This window comes from Tenrec ecaudatus, chromosome 18, assembly GCF_050624435.1.
Source record: "Tenrec ecaudatus isolate mTenEca1 chromosome 18, mTenEca1.hap1, whole genome shotgun sequence".
NCBI lineage: Eukaryota > Metazoa > Chordata > Mammalia > Afrosoricida > Tenrecidae > Tenrec > Tenrec ecaudatus.
The window spans coordinates 23,542,087-23,561,279 of NC_134547.1; the positions used below are offsets into that span (position 1 = coordinate 23,542,087).

Genomic DNA, 19,193 nt, shown 5'->3' on the forward strand with positions numbered 1-19,193 from the left:
TCTTTGATAACTTGTTGAACTACCTTTGTTCTGGTTTCATCTGTTACATCTCCTCCGTAACTCATTCCCCAGTGTGTTTGGTCCAGCACACGGGTTTATTACAATAAGTTGCACACCCAGTATCACTATAAATTGGCAATTAAGTAGTTTTCATACTTTTGTACTACAATAATCAGTTAACTCTGGGTATTGGCCTTGGTAATAATCACTGCGGATGTAAGTGTGCATACCATTTCGGCAATTTGAGATGGTTTTAGGGTTGGTGCATGGAATGAACCTGTCTTAGAATCCTGCCTGGTTCGGGCGGGTTATGCCGAAGAGGAACAGGAAGAGAATGAACATTTTAGTCTTAAAGAATTTGGGGTTTTTAACCACAGTCCATTTTTCCTTTTTCTTTGCCAGTGGAGGTGTCTTTTTACAAATGGGAGTGGTGAATCCAGGCAGGACGCTCAGCTATTTTCACAACTGTCAGGGTAGAAAGAATGATGATATAGGGCCCTTTCCATCTGGGTTCCAAGACGGCAGATGTGAGGGTTTTGATGACTACAGAGTCTCCAACCTCAAGCTTGCACTCTGACAAAGGCTCTCGTCCGTTGAAACACAGTGGCTTGAGTAGTTTAAGTGTGTCTGAGATTTCACCTTGGACCTACTGCAGGTCTTGGAGAAAATTTAACAAGAAAATGAATGGAAGACTAAACCTCTGGTAATAAGGGGGGAGGTCTTCCAAACATAATTTCACAAGGGATAAAGACATTTTCTAAGGGGTATACCATGCCCACAAGAGAGCAAGTTCCATCCAACTTCTGCCAGTCTGATGTATTAGCTTGGTTAAAGTTTCTTTTAGGATCCTGTTCATTCTTTCTACTTGTCCTGAGTTTTGAGGGTGATAGGCACAGTGTTAGACAGGGTTCTCTAAAGAAACAAAACCAGGACACTAATAATTTTATATATATTTATATAGATAACTTAAGAGATAAAGTTAATCAATCTATAAAGCAGTACAAAATGGCTCAGTGCAACTCACTGCTAATACACTGGCAGTCCTTCAAGTCTTGAGGGTCACCAGGTATTTCTCTGTAGAGCAATTCAGGCTATCCAGCCACAGGCGGCAAACTGTGGCTGGAAGGAGGGCCAGCCCCCCACCACTAAGCAAGAGTTTGATAGGCACAATTGTATGGTTATTATATATAAAGATTATAGTAAAGTTATAGAGAACATGAGAGATAAAAGAGAGCGTCAAATAACGGAGTCAGACACATTTCATGGTAGCATGCTCACCTCCTGGATGGCCATGATCTTACTGGGCAGGTCCGCGCACAGCATGGGCCAAGGCAAGGTGGGGTGGAGACCTGGCAGGATGCTCGAGGACCGGGCAGGATGCTGGAGGACCCCGTTTATTGTTAACCAAGGGTTTTATCTACTTAGGGGGATGATTGAAGGTAACCACACGTCACAGGAATGGGCTGAACAATAGGCATACACATTATAGGAAGGGGATGTACAATGGACATAGGTGTAACAGAAAGGGGATGAGGTAGGGCTGTACATGATAGGGAAGGGAGGGACTAGAGGTATACATGTGACAAGATGGGCGAAACCTAGGTTCATGATGGCAGCCTAACCTTGGTCACCCTTGGGTCGGTTTGACCTCTCTGGGGTCTCCTACAAGGAAACAGACAACTACTATTCTTATCAGAAGGGAGTGGGCCCTACTTATGGGACAAACAGTGGTGACTGCTTGCTCTACATGGCTGATAACCCTTAGGGAGAATGACCCCTGATCTACTTCTGATGACCTCCAAACATATAGTCATTCACAAGCAGCTAAGTTTAGTATATATTTGGGGGAGACAACTTGGGAGAAATCCTTCATTTCCCACAGCAAACAGCAAGGCAGGTCACCAACAGTCAGCCAGAGGACAGGGCCTGACAGTCCCCACCTCAGGAGATGTACATTCCAGTATCGTGGCGAAGCAGGTCTTGAAGAAACCTCAAGTTACAGCGACATAGTCCATGGGTTAGGTGTCCCACAGGTAGTGTAGCCTAAAAATGGAGGCACAGAACAAGCAAGGCAACTGCACACTGGTCCGATGATCAAAGAGCAAGAGAGACAGAGGCGAGGCTTGCAGAGCCATTTATTTCTCTGCCCTTCAACTAATCTCACATCCACATACCTTAATTTCCAAACAATGCCCACGACTTTAGCCAGTAATTTGGAAACTTGGGCTGTGAACACTGAGCCATTGTCAGACTCCAGGAAAGAAGGCAGACCGAATCTAGGAATAATTTTTTTTTTCAGACTTGAATTTTTTTTATTTTATGTACAAATAGTTGGCATTGTTTGGTGCCGTGACTCGGATACGAGGAATAATTTCTTATAATGACTTTTTGACAGTCATATTCCTGGTCTCATGTTTGGTTGGGTACGCTTCTACCTACCCAGAATCTGAGTCCACAAATACTAAAAGATACTTATATTCAGTTTTAACTTCAGAAAAGTCCAAGGGCCACATTTCTCCAGGATAATCAGGTGGCTGAGCACCTGTAACAATTTTTGGTCTGTTAGTGTTCACCTTTGCGCAGGTGATGCACTTACCCGCACCTACTGCTAATTTTCGTCCTGCTGGAATAAAAAATTTGTCTTATGTTCCACAGCTTTTTACTTGACAAATGGGTGGTTTGGTGTAATTGCGGCAAAACCGTTCTTCCAAAAGCATTGGTCAAGCAAGTTTGGTTTTCAGGGGTTTCCCACCATCCATAAGGGGTTTTAGTCCAATCGATCCTTAATATTTTTTATCTTCTTCCTTGGTGTAATGTGGTTTTGGGTAATGGAAGAATAAGGAGGGCTTGAGACTTCACTTGTTTTATTAAAAACTGCTTAGCAGCTTGATCAGCTGCATTATTACCCCTCGTTTCAAAGCTATTGTCATTTTGATAGGATCTTTGGTGGATGATAGCCATTTGTGTGGTAACCATACAGCTTCAAGCAGTGCCAGGATCTCCAATCTATTTTTACTCCCTTTTCCATCTGCTTTTAGCAGGCCCCTTTCTTCGTAAATACTTCCACGAACATGAGCCATCACAAAATATCCTATCTATCTGTAAATATGCATACCTTCTTACCTTACCTAAGCTGCAATGCTTGAGCTAAGGCTGTAAGTTCAGTCTTTTGCAATGAAGTGCCTGGTCGCAGGGGTTGGGCCCATAGTTTCGAACTCTTGGTTCACCACAGCTGCTCTGGCACAGGACTCCATTTATCACGCTGCTGCTTCCATCTATGAAAAGGACTAAATCTGGACTCGACAAGGGCTGGTCCACACTTAGGTTGGGCCTTAGGCCATGTATCGCTTCTAGAGCGTCCAGGCAATCATGAACCGGAGTCTGAGTATCGTCATCAGGAGCAGTGTGGCAGGATGTAAGGCCTGAAAAGAAGAAAACTTGAGGCAGGGGTGGTCAAGTAAAACTGTGTGATATCGAGTTAAGCCAGAGTTGACGATCCACCTTCTAATGTCCCCTCTTAACATTGTCGGTCACCGCATAGTTAACTTGTCAGCTTCCTTAACGGATAAGGCTGTAGCCGCCACCGTGCGCAAGCAGTTGGGCCACGCTGTTGTCAATAGGATCATCTTTTTGAGAGGTACGCTGCAGGCCACTTCCAAGGTGCCAATGATCATACTAGGACCCCTTTTGCCACTCCCTTTGCTTCAGCTACAAACAGGTGGAAGGGTTTGGTCACGTCTGGCAAGGCCACCACAAGGGCTTTTGTTAAGGCTTGCTTTAAGGTTTTGAAGGCACTCTGAGTCTCCGTGGTCCAATCCAAGGGGCCATCACGATCACCCCCCGAGAGAGCAGCATACTGGGGCTTGGCTATTTCTTCAAAACCCAGAATTCACAGGTGGCAATAACCCCCAGTTCCCAGGAATTCTCTTACTTGCTTTTGGGAGGATAGCACGGGTACCTGCAATATGGCCTGGATCCTGGATGAGGAGAGCTATTGCTTACCATCTTGTTCATAACTGAGATAAGTGACTGAGGTAGTTTATTGTGCCAACCTAGCCGCTAAAAACATGTGTGGTCCATTGAAGGGCGGAGGGATAAATGGCTCTGTGAGCCTCGCCTTTCTAGTTCTCAGGTCTCTTGCCTTGTGATGGTCGGATCAGGGTGCAGCTGCCTTAGCCAGTTCCCTGCTTCAGCTGGCAAGGCTCACTTCCTGTAGACATCCCTGAGGAGAAGCCACATGGACCTACCCTGATGCAGTCCTGGGCGCTGAAGAAGCTGTGTGGAGACCCCTGCCAGTGCTGAGATGCTTACATGTTCACTGATTTAGTTTTCCTTTTGCAGTGTTATAGTGTGTGTTTTGTGAGATGGAAGACTTTGTGGATTGGTGGTGGACATATGGGTTAATGTTGCACTTGTGAACTTGGGCAGCACTGGGTTGGGATGCTTTCTTGATGGCACTTAAGTTTATATAAAACTCTTTCTTATACATGTTTCTGTGGATTTGTTTCTCTAAAGTACCCAGACTAACAAAGTGACTTTTGGCAGGCAGATCTGGGCCTTAGCTGAAACACAGTATTCTAGGTTGGCTAAGGTATGCAGGAGATCTTGCCAACACTACTTGGGAGAAGCTGTAGCCAAAAGTAAATCACCAACATCCGGCTTACCTCTGGATGGTTTTTTTTTTATACCACCCCCACCCCAAAATATTTGTTTGGAATTTTGTCAAAGTCAATAGGTGAATTTTTATAACTCTGGACTAAGTGTGTCCAGCAAAATTGCGCAGATTATCCAGGCCCAGAATCAATATATTCAAAGGCGAACAAAGGCTGGTTTACGAGTGACAAAGGAATGCTAAAGAAAGCATCTTTTGGATCTAAGACCATATAACAAGTTCTTTCTGGTGGCAAAAGGCTCAACAGAGTATAGGGGTTGGGCACTGTGGATGGACAGTTCCTCTCTTTTGTTTACCTTGTTTACGTCCTGTACCGGGTGTTAGTCATTGGAGGTTGGCTTCTGTATTGGAATAAGGGTGTGTTCTAGCTTGACTGGCACAGTGTTAGTATTCCTGCTGCCAGCAGTCTAAAATGTGCTTAGCTATGCCCATTTAGGCTACTTATGGGGTACTGCTTGACCCTTACTAGCACCACTGTGGCTTTTAGCTGGGCAATGACTGGTGGCACTTGAGATCCCAAACCCGGCAGATTCATCTCAGCCCATCTCTCAGGAGCTTCTTGCTGAAGCTGTTTTAAGAGAGCTGGGTGGTTAAATTTCTTGGTGGTGTTGACAGCAGTAGGTGCTCTTCCACCAGAACGCAGGTGAGAGCGAGAATAGTAACCTCATCCCCAATTTAGAAAACAATTTTGGAATTAGTGAAAGAAACTGTAGCCTGCAGTGTTTGAAGCAAATCCCGCCCCAACAGGAGGTCTGGGCAATCCGGAATGGCCTTTGAAAGGAATGAGTGACTGACAGTTCCTCTTTCCAGATGTACAGTGCCCTGGGTGGTTTGTCCTTTTCCCGTGGCCCCTTGTACTTCAGTTGTTGCTGAGCTTCAAATTCTCAATGGTTTAGTTAGCACGGAGCCTGCTGACCCTCATCAGGGTTATACCCAGGGAGGGCTTTCCTTAGGCAGGAGGCAAGAGCTACAGCCTGATAGGGAGCCATGAGCACTGTAGCCCCTACCACTGCTTTCTCAGCTTTTCCATGAATGCAGTCTCTTGCCTCAGGGAAGAGGGTGTTATGAAGTGGCTGGCAGTTATCTCAAGTTGGCTGGTGGGTAAAAAATAGTGTCTACTAAGGAGATTAAGCCTTGGGGGTCAGCAGAAAAAGAAGGGTTCTGGAATTTCCAGTTGTACGAAGTCCATTGTGATAAATGGGATGTCCCATTTGCCTAAGGTCAACAGAGAAGCCCATGAAGGGGGTGCATAAGATTGCCCACCCCGAATATGTGACGGGGAAAGAACAGAGGGAGTAGGAGATGGAGAAGTTGACCTAGAGGGAGGCTGAGGATGACTTACTGGTGGGGAGGTAGGTAAGGGTGGGTAAGGGCAGGATATGCAGGAGGGTTAACAAGTTCTTCTTCAGTGGTGGCGGAGTCTTGTAGGATACAAAAAGATTTTTCCCTAGGTTGTCTCCTGCTTGTTAGTTCATTGTATAGTCAGCTGCTTAGCAGTTTTCTCCCTGGAAGCATCAGCTATCCAGAGCAGTCAAGACTACTGTCTGGTCCACCATGGGTGGGGCTCACACCGTCCTGATAAGGATAGTGATTGTTTCCCTGGAGAGTTCAGAGAAAAGCCCAAGCCCATTCAAAGATGACCAAGGTTAGGCTGCCGTCTTGAATCTAGGATCGATCCATCTTATCACATGTGTACCCCTAATACCTCCCCCTTCCTATTGCATGTACACCCCTAGATCGTCCCCCTCCCGATGCTGTATTGCCTATGGTATAAACCCTTCCTGTCACCTATGTGGTTACCTGTAATCAGGGGGCCTTGCACTTGGTTAGAAACATAGTCTCTCCTCCTCTCGTCTCCCACCTCCACATGGACCACAAAGAGGGGCGGAGGTGAGCATACAACATAAAATGTGTCTGACTCTTATTTTATCCACTCTTCTATCTTTATAGGGTTGAGGGATTTACACCACCTGGATTCCAAGGTTATCAGTTCCTGTCTTTATGGTTTTATCTCAGGATGGCTGGTGCTTCTGCAGGATGTCTGGCATCCTGCTGAGGCATTGTTTTGTTATTAAGTACTGCCTTTCATTGGGTAATTTATGGGCATCCCTAGGTCTAGCACATGATATGCTTACAAAGTGAGATAGCGTTAGTTAGGCCTAGATTGGACTGTTATGAGAAACCTCTAGGAAAAGAAAACTCAATCATTTTTCACTGAAATGAGCGATGGAAAAGTATGAAGCAGCACCTGCTCAAAGGCAGAACATTTGCAACACCTGTGAAGACGAGGCAGTCCTGAAAGGTAGAAAGATTAGGGATAAAGGGGTGATCTCCATTGAATGCCTACACTAAACAAAAATTAGCTGTCCATGACACAATAAAGGGGTTGCTAAGAAATCAGGCACACATTAGACACCTATAGGGATGATCCAAAACTGAGGATGCTCAGACCAAGGTCACCTAGGTATAGGTGGTCAAACCTGCACACAATGCTAGGCACCAGCATCATTAAGTCACAGGTGTGCTAGAGCTCAGCCACTAAGATTGACCAATACTCTTAACTGTGCCCTCCACCCCCCAGCAGGGGGGAGAGGGGGAGAAAGGGATAAATAGCACAGTGGGCTGGCCACTTACTTTCTCTCAGGTTGCTCTTTTCAGGGTTGAAGGTGGAGGGCGAGACTTCACACATGCGTGTGTCCTCAGGGCCCACACTTTTTTTTGGTTGTTCAGGCACTCCTCTTAAGGGCCATCCCCAGGGCCCCCACCACCGGGCCTTGAAAGTCCAGAGATGGCATATACTGAGACTGGATTACCCCAAACTTCCTTTTCCCTCATAAAAGTTACTTGGATTTACACAAGTCCTTCTGCCATGTGAATTCTTTCAGCGTTGAGAAGAACCGAGGTAAACCATCCCAGAAACCGGTCTCATGAAGTTCTGGCTTTTACAGGTTCCCCAGTATAAGCTTACTTTCCACCCCCCCCACCACCCCAATCTTGGTCAGATCCCTCTGAGTCTGGTTTCCAGGTGGTAAAAGGGAATCTTCCCTCTGACTTCAGCTCGCTTGATGACAGCTAGTGCCTGGGCCAGCTTATCTTAAGCTACTACTTGGTACAAATATGGAATCTTGGCATCTTTGGACCCTGTTGAGCTGCGATGGACAGTGTGCTGGTGTGTTGACCCCTGGGCAATCAGAAAGTAATTGCTCTGCTTTCCCTAGGACAGCAAGCAATTGTTCTTTCCCCAGGACTGCTTTACTTAAAAAACCTAAAACTCCAAACTATTTCCTATTAGAAAAAAAAGTGGGGAGGAGCTGTAAATAACTGGGATAGATCTGGCATGCTAAAAGGAAAATAAGAAATGTATAAGGTATTGAAACACCATTTTTCTCATGATCAGATTGGCCAAGATTTTCAAAGCTTTTGAAACCTACATGAGGAAACAGGCGCCCTCAACTACAGGTTTTTTTGTGGAGGGTGACATAGTACTACCAGAGTCACAAAGCTGTGCCATGCTATCCAAGTTTCTATTCCTGGCCTCTATTCTCCATATAGACTCACCTCTGTGAATCAAAAAGGAGTCCAAGGTAGTGGGCTGTACTTGTGAATGGATTCATGAAGATTCGTCATTGAAACACTGCTTTGAGTTCATGAAGATTGAAAACTACCTCCATGTGAGGAGGGTCAATGAGTCTGAGGAATAGTGAGGATGGTCTTATTGGGTCAGAACACATATGCATACATTGAAGTCTTGGTGGGAGATGCACCCTTTCACCCCCCAGGACTCTGCTACAAAGACTTGTGCAGCAGATTCAGTACTGAAGTCTACACAGCAGAACCAGGACAGTTTCTAGGTTCCAGCTTTAGTGAGCAGGGAGATGGTCAGCTGGCTGCTAAGCCCTTATGAGGGATTTAAATTGGTCTATGGAGCCCTGGTGGTGTAGTGATTATGTGCTGGGCTGCAATCGACATGGAAGGCAGTTCAAAACCACCAGCAGCTTGTCTTGGAAACACCCAGGGGGTCATTATGAGTCAGCATTGATGCAATGGCATGAGGTGAGATGTACAACCTAATCTCTTATTTAAAAGAAAAACAACAGTATGCTAACAGATTTGTGTATGTATGTGTGATACACACTCATATCTCCTATCAAATTATTCTTAAAAAAAACTCAGATTAGGTATATTTAGGAAGCAGAATTTGCAGGACTTCATAATGGATGTGATCCTGATGTGAAATTGATGGAAATGGAGCCTGCCAAAGATGACTTCCAGATTTCTGGAATGCTCGGGTATCAGAAAACTGAATGAAAATGAGATTTGGGTGCAAAGAGGCTAGTTCAAGTTGGGAACATTGAAAGGCTAGTATGGCCACTGCGAGTTGAAAAGTCTGAGCTGGAAGCAGATGTGTGGCGTATGGGTTTCCCTCCATAAAAGCAGCGGTGGTGGCTCAATGCAGGAGTCCTGGTACCAGCCGCTCCACAGTATAAAGGCAAAGCCTTCTGCTCCAGTGAAGCGTGACAGCCTTAGCAACCCACAGTGGTGATTCTACTCAGTCTTGGAGGGCCACTGTGACTTAGAATGGTGGCTGAATGGTAAGGGCTCGGCTGCTAATGGCTATGTGAATCATAATTTCAAACCCACCAGTTGTTCCACAGGAAACAAGGTGGACGGTTAAGTCACTCAGTGCCATTGGGTGGGTTTACATACAACCTGACAAGGAAAGGACCCAATCCTTGTGAGTCAAACACACCGTTCATAGTGTAGACTGGCCCAACCAATCATTTCTGACAGACTTTACAAACCTGGGGCCTAAAGGGCCATAACTGACCAATAACAAACTCAACGCCATGAAGTAAAATCTACTCATTGAAATGTACAGTGGTTAATAAAAAAAGTACGGTGGTATCTGCTTAACTGATTCAGTTCTCTGCATGAAGGCTGGGACATGGGTGGGTTTTTTCAGGGTTGAGGTTTCTCTACATAGGAACACAAGGAGCTCAAAGAAATGGAAGGGGTTTAGAGAATATTTGCAAGCTAAATGACAGGTCATGGAGTCCTGACAGCTTGGAGAAGGTGGTGGGGAAAGCAAAGGGGGAGGTGCTTTTTCCCCAAAGCCGAAGGATCTTTCGATTGGATTTTTGTGTGTGGCTAAAAATACCAAGTGCTGCATTTTTTACAAGTCAGTTATTTGAGCAATTAAGGTGGGTGGACAAGATACAGGGTGTGTATATGGCTTTGGGTGAGAAGCTGAAATGAAAAGGTTACAGGACAAGAAACCAGTGTTGCATGGTAAACCAGAGTTAACGCAGTGGGTTTGGCTGTTGGCCTTTAAAGATTGGCCCTCGGCTGGCATCTGGGAACTTAGATTTTAAGTGTCACAACTATTTCCAGAAGTGGTCAGAGTGCCTCAATGTGCCTAACCTACACAATGTGATCTATGTAAAACATATACTTTACTCCGGAGGTCTAGAATTTGGGTATATGCTAAACAGAGAGGTGCCTATGTGACTTGCTTGTTGTTAGGTGCCGTGGAATTGACTCAGACTCAATTCATGTATGACAGAACAAAATACTGGCAAGCCCTGTGCCATCTTCAAAAGTGTTGCTATACTTGAGGCTATGGTGCTATGTAAGCAGTCCCCAGGAAAACACTGGCACTGAGTGTCTCAGAAGTAGACATTCACACATCTAGTTACAGCTTCTTACTGGGGAATTCGTTGTATAGCTCGTGTGGTTCCCTGGGAGAGGACTCTTGAAGGCTAGTGCCTGGTTTCCTCAGGTCTTTGCCCTGTGTGCCTTCTCCCTTTGTCAATTTTGCTTTGCATCCTTTTCCTGTAATACATCGCATATGACTTTCAGTTGAGTCCTTCCAGTAAATCATCAAATTCTAGGAAGATGCGGAGATTCTTGACACACTACAGGGACCACAGTGAAGCTGTAGCCATTCAGGATAGGAAGTTGAGAGAAACAAGGAAGGCAGTTGTGTTAAGTAGGGTTCTCTAGAGAAACAAAACCAGGACACTTAGGATTACACAAATACACATGGATATGTTTACACAGCATGAAGGAATGTAACAGCTAATTAGTCCACACAGCAGTATAGAGGACTCACTCAGTTCAACTCACTTCCGTAGAACAGTTAATATACTGCAAGTCCTTCAACTCACAAGGGCTGCTAGATCTAAGGTCAAGGGAATGCAAGCAGAGTGCGCCCACAGGCAGCAAACAGCAGGGTGGGTCACCAACAGTGAGCAGCTTATAGAAGCAAGCCTGTATGGCAGTGGTCCTCAACCTTCAGACTGCCTCGACTTCATCTGTGGTGACCCCCCTCAAAAAATTATTTCATTGCTACTTCATAATTTTGCTGTTATGAATTGGGCAACCCCTGTGAAAGGTCATTTGACCCCCAAAGGGTTTGTGACCCACAGGCTGCTGTATGGGATATTGAACTCAAGCAATACAAGATGTCAGGATCCATCAGCCTCCAGCTCAAGCGATATACACACCAGCAGGGAAGCAGGTCTTGGAGGCTCAAGCTCTAGCAACATGATGTGTGATCCATGGGTTGGCTTGTCCAGTCCCACAGGTAGTGTAGCACAGGAGTTGAGGCAAAGAACTAGCTAAAGCAAGTCGCAAGCTGGTCTGATCACCAGAGCAGGCGAGAAGGGGGCGGTCCTTGCCAAGCCATTTTTCTCTTTACCTTCCAATCAAACTGCAACCTGACTAACCCCACATATTCCTATTGGCCAGGTTGGCACAATAAACCTATCTATCACATCAGGTATCAAGATTTTTTTCAGGATGAGGTAGTGGTAATCAGGTAATTTGATAATCCTAACCAGGATAAACTGATCACATGAAACAGGAATCAAATGTCTCAAAACCACACTAGCTTATAGTAACACTGGCTAAGAATGGAGCAATGTATAACAATCATCTGACCCATTAAAAACAAAAACCACAACTGCCAGAACAAAAATTTCAGCACAAGTAAAATTCTGAATTGTGACCCGAGGATACAATGTTGGGACTTGCATTCTCATCAACAATCCAGTGTGAGGCTAGCTCTCTAGGATTATTGGGATTAGATGGGTAGCAGGGCACACTCCAGTAGATTCCTTTTCTTTGTTCTAAGATGGTTGTAGGTGGTACAGATAAGAGCTGGAAACACAGGGAATCCAGGACAGATAAACCCCTCAGGACCAATAATGAAAGCAGAGATACTAGGAGGGTGAAAGAGAAGGTGGGGGAGAAAGCGGGAACTCCTTGGAGTACAGACAACAGAAAAGTGAATGGAGACATTGGTCAGTGTAAGACATGAAAAAATAATTTTAAAATTATCAAGGGTTTGGGAGGGTGGGAGAGGGTAAAAAATAAGCTGATACCAAGGGCTCAAGTATCAAAAAATGGTTTTGAGAATGATGGCAACAAATGTATAAATGTGCTTGACACATGGATGTATGTATGGATTGTTATATGAGTTCTTTGAGCCCCCAATTAGAGATACCCACAGGGTAGTACTACTACGTCCTTTAGGGTTGTTTTGAGTTGGCATGGAATCAATGGCAGTGGAGTGTACTGGGATGGTTGTAGACCAGGCCACTGGAATTCATGACAATCTTGCCTTGGGCTTAAGTTTCTCCAGGGCCAAGACAAGCATTCTTTGTTTCATCCCTTTGGACTTTGATTTTTGGCAAGTCCAGAAGGCAAGACAAGCTTTTCTGGGCCATGGCTTCTTGCTGGCTACCCTCAATTGGGTCTGTGCGTCTACACGAATGTTTCCCAAAGTGAGCAATACTGCTTCATGGTGGGCGCTGGGATGATCCTGGGGGACAGTAAAAGCAGATATCCACACTTTATTTTGGATTATGGGCTACAAGTGTTTACTTTTGGGGGTGTGTGTGGCAGATTGAGTACCCCACTTTTCTTCACGAAAAGTAAACCAAATTAGTTTGGGAACTTATGAGTGATTTGTAAAAGTCCCTAATAAGATAAAATGGTCTTTGGCCTCAAGAATTGCCTTAAAAAAGGATGAACAAAGTTACAACAGACTCTAGTGTATTTTAAAGCATGTCTTTTAAAAACAACATCTGTTGTAAACTGGAGTTAGGTCTATTTAGATATTTGTGAGAACCTGCACATATTATCACATGTGAGGCAAATTCATTAAGTATGAGGTCATCCAAAATATTCATTGGCACTGATCATTAATCACAGCAGATACCGGAAGGGTGGAGGGAAGGTGAGGGAGAAAGGGGGAACAGATGACAAGGATCATATAACCTCTTCCCTGGGGGAGACGGACAGCAGAGAAGTGGGTGAAGGGACACATCGAATGGTGTAAGATATAAAAAAATGATAATTTATAAATTATCAAGAATTCATGGGAGAGGTGGGAGCTGGGAGGGGAAAAAAGGAGGAACTAATACTAAGGGTTCAAGTAGAAAGCAAATGCTTTGAAAATGAGGGCAACAAATGTACAAAAGTGCTTGACACAATAGCTGTATGTGTGGCTTGTGATAAGAGTTGTACGAGCCCTCAATAAAATGAATAAAAAAAAAAAGAATCACAGCAGATTTGAAGTCCTACTACATGCTTAAGTCACACACCACAAAGTCAACTGTTTTAAACTACTAGCTGCTCTGTGGGAGAAAGAGGTGGCTTTCTATTCCTGTAAAATGTCTTGGAAACCCACAGGGGCACTTCTGTCCTATAAGGCCACTATGTGTCAGAACTGACTCAATGGCAGACTGGGAATACTGCTGCATGTCTAGCTTCCCACAGCTGATGGAAGATGCACTAAGTTCTCTCTGAACTGACCAACTTTTCTCAGGAGACACCTGTTCTTGTCTCTATTTGAAGAAAGGTCATGGCACCCTTCTATGAGAAAATTCCATCTAAGCAGCCTCAGACTGAGACTAATTGTGCTACAGTCTGATTCTAATTATACTCTGGTGACACCGGGGAGGCTTGTGGTGTAGTGGTTACAAGTTGGGCTGCTAACTGCAAAGCCAGCAATTTGAAACCACCAGCTTCTGTGGGAGAAAGATGGGGCTTTCTACTCGAGTTAGTCTCAGAAACTCACAGGGGCAGGCAGCTCTCCCCTGTCCTATATGGTCACTATGAGTCGGCAATGACTTCTTTGAGTGATCCTATAGGAACATACCTTGATTGCCTTGGACTTTCTCCATGTCCCAGGCACACCCTGTGGATATTAAATGTGGGAGCATGGGGAAAGATAATCCTTACCAAGCCCCACAAAGTCGACAGCTGGATTAGATGAACTAGTTCTGACTTTTTAAAACTCTTTCCAGATCGAGCCCATCGAAATTATCTGTGAATTTAGAAAACTGAGAGATTCCTAAACTATTTCACTCTAAGCCCACTGCCATTGAGTTGACTCATTGTGACCCTCTGGCACAAAGGAGCGCTGCTTGCATCTTGGGTTTCCAGGGCTGGGAGCCTTCCTCCCAGCGCAGCTGGGAGGCTGAAAGTACTGCCTTTGCAGTTAGCAGGCCAATGCTTGTCCCATGGCACCCAGGCTCTGGCCTTGGAAATGATCTGCTGGGCATGAGGTCTGGATGCGTAACTTATTTTTAAATTTTAACTTTGTTGCAAAGTTTAACATGCTCTTCAGTGGATTCTGATCATGGATTTAGTAACTACTGAGTTTTCAAAATGACAACAGGAATAAGGAAGGCCCTTTTATACTTTAAGCTTGTGGAAAAACGGAATGGAAAGATAACGAAAGTTTCTCATCAACTCTTTCAGGAACCCTTCAATCACTGTGTGGCACTGTAGCCATGTGAAGTCCGGGGTGGAGAGGGAGAAACTGCCTGTTTGACAAGCGCCAATCCGTTCCTCTCTCACTTGCCTGCCTGCCTGCCTACACAGGGCAGTCTACTTGGCTCAGAGGCGTTGAGCTTGGCCTACGCAATGGATCTTCACTCCAGAAGGAAAGAAAACTCAAGAGATAAAGAAAAGGGCTGCTAGCTTATCCTAAACACCTATAACAACAATAGATCTCAGAAATAAAGGAAATGGCTTTAGTTGTTTTTGATTATTGACCACGTTTCATGTTTTCACGTTACGGATGCCTTTCATTAAGTTTTTTTCTATACAGTAAAGAGAAGACTTATTTAGAGAAAGAATTTTGATGAACATTTTTCATTGAACAGTTTTATTCTGCCCTAGAATAAAAACTTTGCTTTAATAATGTGCAGATGCATTGCAGGGATATCATACTGTAATTAATATTGGGACACTAAACACTCCTGTGAGTGACCTGGAGGGCTTGGGAAAATGGGTGAACTCTACTTTTGGAGCATGTTGAGTTGGTATTTAAGCTATTTAGTTTTCCTTCTTGAAACTGGCCTACGACATCTCAAACAGTTGACACAGGTCTTGCCACAGTGCTTGCTCTGATGTTCCGAATAGGCACCTCGGACATGGGTTCAGCATTGTGATTTATGGGTCCTCCAAAAAGTTTTGTAAACATGTAATCAAACAGTACTAAACAATGCTACTGAAATTATGGCTGCCAAATACTGGACGTTAATAATAGAACCAAATTACATATCATTTTCTCATAGAGCTATACAAAAGATAGAAAGGTAAAATACCATTTTTAAATATTCCCAATTCTCCTTTGGTGCAGTTTCTCACATCCTTATCACTATTGAGTATTTGAAGGAACAAATTAACAAAAGGCAAAATAGATAAAAATATTTAATTCTTTGGATCCCTTTATTCCACGGCATTAATAAAAGCACAAAAGTGGCCAGATAGCCCCCTCACCCCACTATAGCTTAAATATAAAAAAGATTTACTTGTAATGAACGCTATATGGAGTTACTTGAGGTCACAAGCCCCTGGACCAGTCAGTATTCTAAAGTCTCACGGGTTAACAGATTAAGAATTTCTAATATTTCAAATCTTGACATTGAATGGAATGAGTCAAGGGACCACAACTATGTGTTCAACTCCAGGCATATCAGGGAGAACAAGTTAATTAATTACTAGTTTTATTTTCTTAAAACAAAAACCAAACAACTCTCTCCCAAACAATGCCCCCAATGGGGCAGGGTGGAAGGGGAAAAAAAAAAAAAAAAGAGTTCATCTGTCTGAAAATACAGCTAAGTATAATCTTATCTATGATCATTTACATTTGTATACAGAAAATATCTATGATTTGGACAAATCCTATTAATATGCCATTTGCTACACGATATAGTTCTTAAAATGGATACAAAATTTATCCTTTTTAGATAAAGGGAGAATGGATCAAATCTTCATTTATGTTAAATAAAATAAAATAACCTTAAACCCAGCCAAAGCTAAGGGTAAAAAAAAGGGCTCATTTTTGTGATAAATGTTGTACGAGCCCCCAATAAAATGATTTAAAAAAAGGCTCATTCACAATTCTCAACACATCAATTTCTGCAAGGACACAGTATGTTTGCTGACATTAAAATGTTTATTCTTTAAAAAATTAGTTGCTTTTTATACAGCTATACAAAGTTCTTAATGTTTCTTTGGCAATGGATACAATGGAATTTTACAACTATATAAAAAAGTCACCTTTGCCTAAGAAACAGGATTTACTGTGTGTACATAGTTGACTGACAGAATTCTCTACCATCCAGCACCCTAATTAATTGAGCTATTTCAAAAGGGATATTACAGGATTAAAAAAAAGAGAGACACATACACACCTTCTCAAAACACAGTATCACGGCTGATTCGCAGGCAACTTGCAATAATTGCCAGATACAATTTAGTGATAAGAAAAATCCTCTCAGTAATAAAAAATACTTATAAGTTCTACTGAATTACTGCTTTAGTTTAATTGTACATAAAAATCACTTAATCTGCTATTCCAAATATATTTAATGTTCATTTTAAAAGATGAGCTTCTTCTCCCTCCCCCAAAGCAACCGCATAATTCAGTAAAAATGGCAAAAGCTGGAACCTGTGTAAGGCAAAAAAGCCTGCCTGAGAAGAAAAACTCAAGACATTTTCAACTAAAAAGAGAGCGATAGAAAAGTGGTAAGATTGCACCTATCAAAGGCAGAAAATGTGTGAGACCCAGTAAAACAAGGCTGCCCCATTGAGTTCCAACTCACAGGTTTCACTGTTATCTTTCAAATTACGCAGAAAAACCAAACCAAACCAACCAAACCCAGTGCTGGTGACAAATATACAGCAAATTCATGTCTTCATTCACATCTTCGTCAAAAGACTCAAACCAATGGTCAGGACCACAAAGAGCTAGAAATTCCCCTAGTTTCAAAGACTTGTTTGTAGACTATGCAGCAACTTTGTTGTCTTTCTAAAAACAAAACAAAAATCATTGATTTACTAGTAAATATTTCTATTTTGCCTAAGTATCATTTCAATGAACTTTAGACATACCCTTTTACTTTCACTGACAACTTAGTTTCACTGACTTCCTGCATACTTTCCATAACTTCCAGACACAGTAGTATCTCAGGATTTATTAACAGCATTCGACTGTTGCAGAGGTTATAATGTGAAGTTGGGGCCTGGGCTTGGCAGAAGTGTCTCCAAGACGTAAGTGTGCCCTAGGCTTTGGTTGCTGTCCTAATAAGTTAAACTCATTAAATATACCTTAATATTGGAAGGAGCATCATAATAGCCCCAAATATTGATGTCTTTACTATGTAATAATATACCTGGAAAATAAAATAACACTTCTCTCTAAAACTTGTCAATCAATAGGAAGCAATGATTTAGAAACTCACTGAAAAAGAACTTTAAAATTAGAAATTTCCTGGGTTGAAGATTTAATTTGTAAATGATTTGGTGTTGTGTACACAGTATTATTAGATTGGAGTACATTTTGCATGGTGTAAACTGACCTGTTAGTCGCCCCCTGCAACCCTCCTCTTCCCCAAAAAAAGTCAGCTTCCACCTCCCACAAGTTATTTTTACCTTTCAGAAAGCAGTATCATCGATCCAGACCTTTTAGGGTCCAAAAGCTGTGGTTTTCTGAAAGGTGAGGGTGAGGGGGAGAGGGGGGGAGAGGGGGGGAGAGGGGGAGAGGGGGAGAGGGGGAGAGGGGGAGAGGGGGAGAGAGAGAGAGAGAGAGAGAGAGAGAGAGAGAGAGAGAGAGAGAGAGAGAGAGAGGGGAACGGAAAGAGAAAAGCAGCGAGGAAGAGGAAGAAAAGAAGGATAAGGAGGAAGGGAAAAAGAAAGAACAAGTGGGCAGAAAATAAAAGAGTCATTTTTGGCATCTCATCTCTGGATTCTCTCTATAGAACCAACACTCATAAGGTCGTCTCCCCGACCGTGAGGCTTACCTCCCGTAACCGCAGCAAATAAAGAGGAGCTGGCTACACGCTGTCATCTCTACTTCATCGGCCCCTCCCCACCCCTGACATGAATGAAAAAAACACCAAAAGACTAAACTTATCAAAAGTTCATTGCTAACATTATCATCCTTATGGAATACTAGTCCACAAGTTAAGAATATGATTCTAATTCTGGCTTTACTAGTTTGTATTTAGTTACGAGTTAATGGCGCAAGGTCCTTAGGTTCTGAATGATCTATTAGAGAATGAGTGGGTGTGAGATTCTAGTTTGGTTATTTTCTTTAATATGTTCTAAAAACCCACGATCCTGGCTTTCATCCAGGTTTTTATTAGACAAGTTCATTAATCCTTATTCTAAAACTGTAATGATGCATGCCAAAATAACACAAAAGAACAAAGCTAAGTGAGCACATGAAGGCTCGGGGTTATCTACTTCCGGAGAAAAAGAGTGAAAATCTTAACGTGCTTCATGAAGTCAACCTTAATGAAATGAAGCAGCAAAGCTTTAGGGACCTACATTTCCTTTAGTGGCATGACCCAAAATGAGATGAAACAACTGGAAAGTCCACCACTAACTGTGATGTACAAAGATGGAAACAGAAACACTACAAGTGGTAAAAAAGCAAATGGAATAAATAAAAATCAGTATGCTAGGCATTAGTGAGCTGAAATGGACTGGTATTGGGAATTCTGAACTAGAGAATCAACAGATCTACTATGCTGGGAAAGACAAGCTGAAGAGGAATGACATCATACTCATGACCGAAAGATCATTATTCAAATGTAGGCATCAATCACTAATGCCAAAGGATGGGAAAATAAAGATGCTTACCAACTACTCTAGTATGAAATTGATAAAACATATGATCAGCCCAGTAATTTTCCACTGATAATTACTAGTGGTTGGAATGTAAAAGTTGTAAACAAAGTAGATCAGCAGCTGGAAAATACAGTGTAAAAATGACCCTGGAGCAGGGGAAGGAAGGGGGTGCCAACAAACCCAGGGACAAGGGAACAAGTGATCCAAATTGGTGATGAGGAGCATGTAGGATGCCTGGTAGGGCTTGATCAAGGGCAGTGTAGCTGAGTGGAATTACTGAAACCTGAATGAAGGCTGAACATGATAGTGAGACTAGAGAGAAGTAAAAGGAAATAAAGGAAAGAAGTAGGAGGCGAAGAACTTATAG

At 43.1% G+C, this 19,193-nt stretch overlaps 1 protein-coding gene across 6 annotated transcripts in view; it reads right to left on the reverse strand.

The window, feature by feature from the left end:
- Window positions 1-2,136: 2,136 nt before the first annotated feature.
- Window positions 2,137-19,193, reverse strand: part of LSM14A (LSM14A mRNA processing body assembly factor) — a 54,155-nt gene continuing 37,098 nt past the window's right edge. For 2 of the 6 annotated variants that reach the window (XM_075537732.1, XM_075537728.1), the window contains 2 exons: window positions 17,627-17,683; window positions 15,400-17,003 (listed from right to left, as the gene is read on the reverse strand). In XM_075537732.1, the coding sequence (XP_075393847.1) occupies window positions 17,660-17,683 (24 nt within the window). In that variant the 3' untranslated portion in view covers window positions 15,400-17,003; window positions 17,627-17,659. Of the gene's footprint in view, window positions 3,423-15,399; window positions 17,004-17,626; window positions 17,684-19,193 lie in introns of those variants that run through there. The other 4 variants (XM_075537733.1, XM_075537730.1, XM_075537731.1 and 1 more) reach the window with 3 other exon arrangements.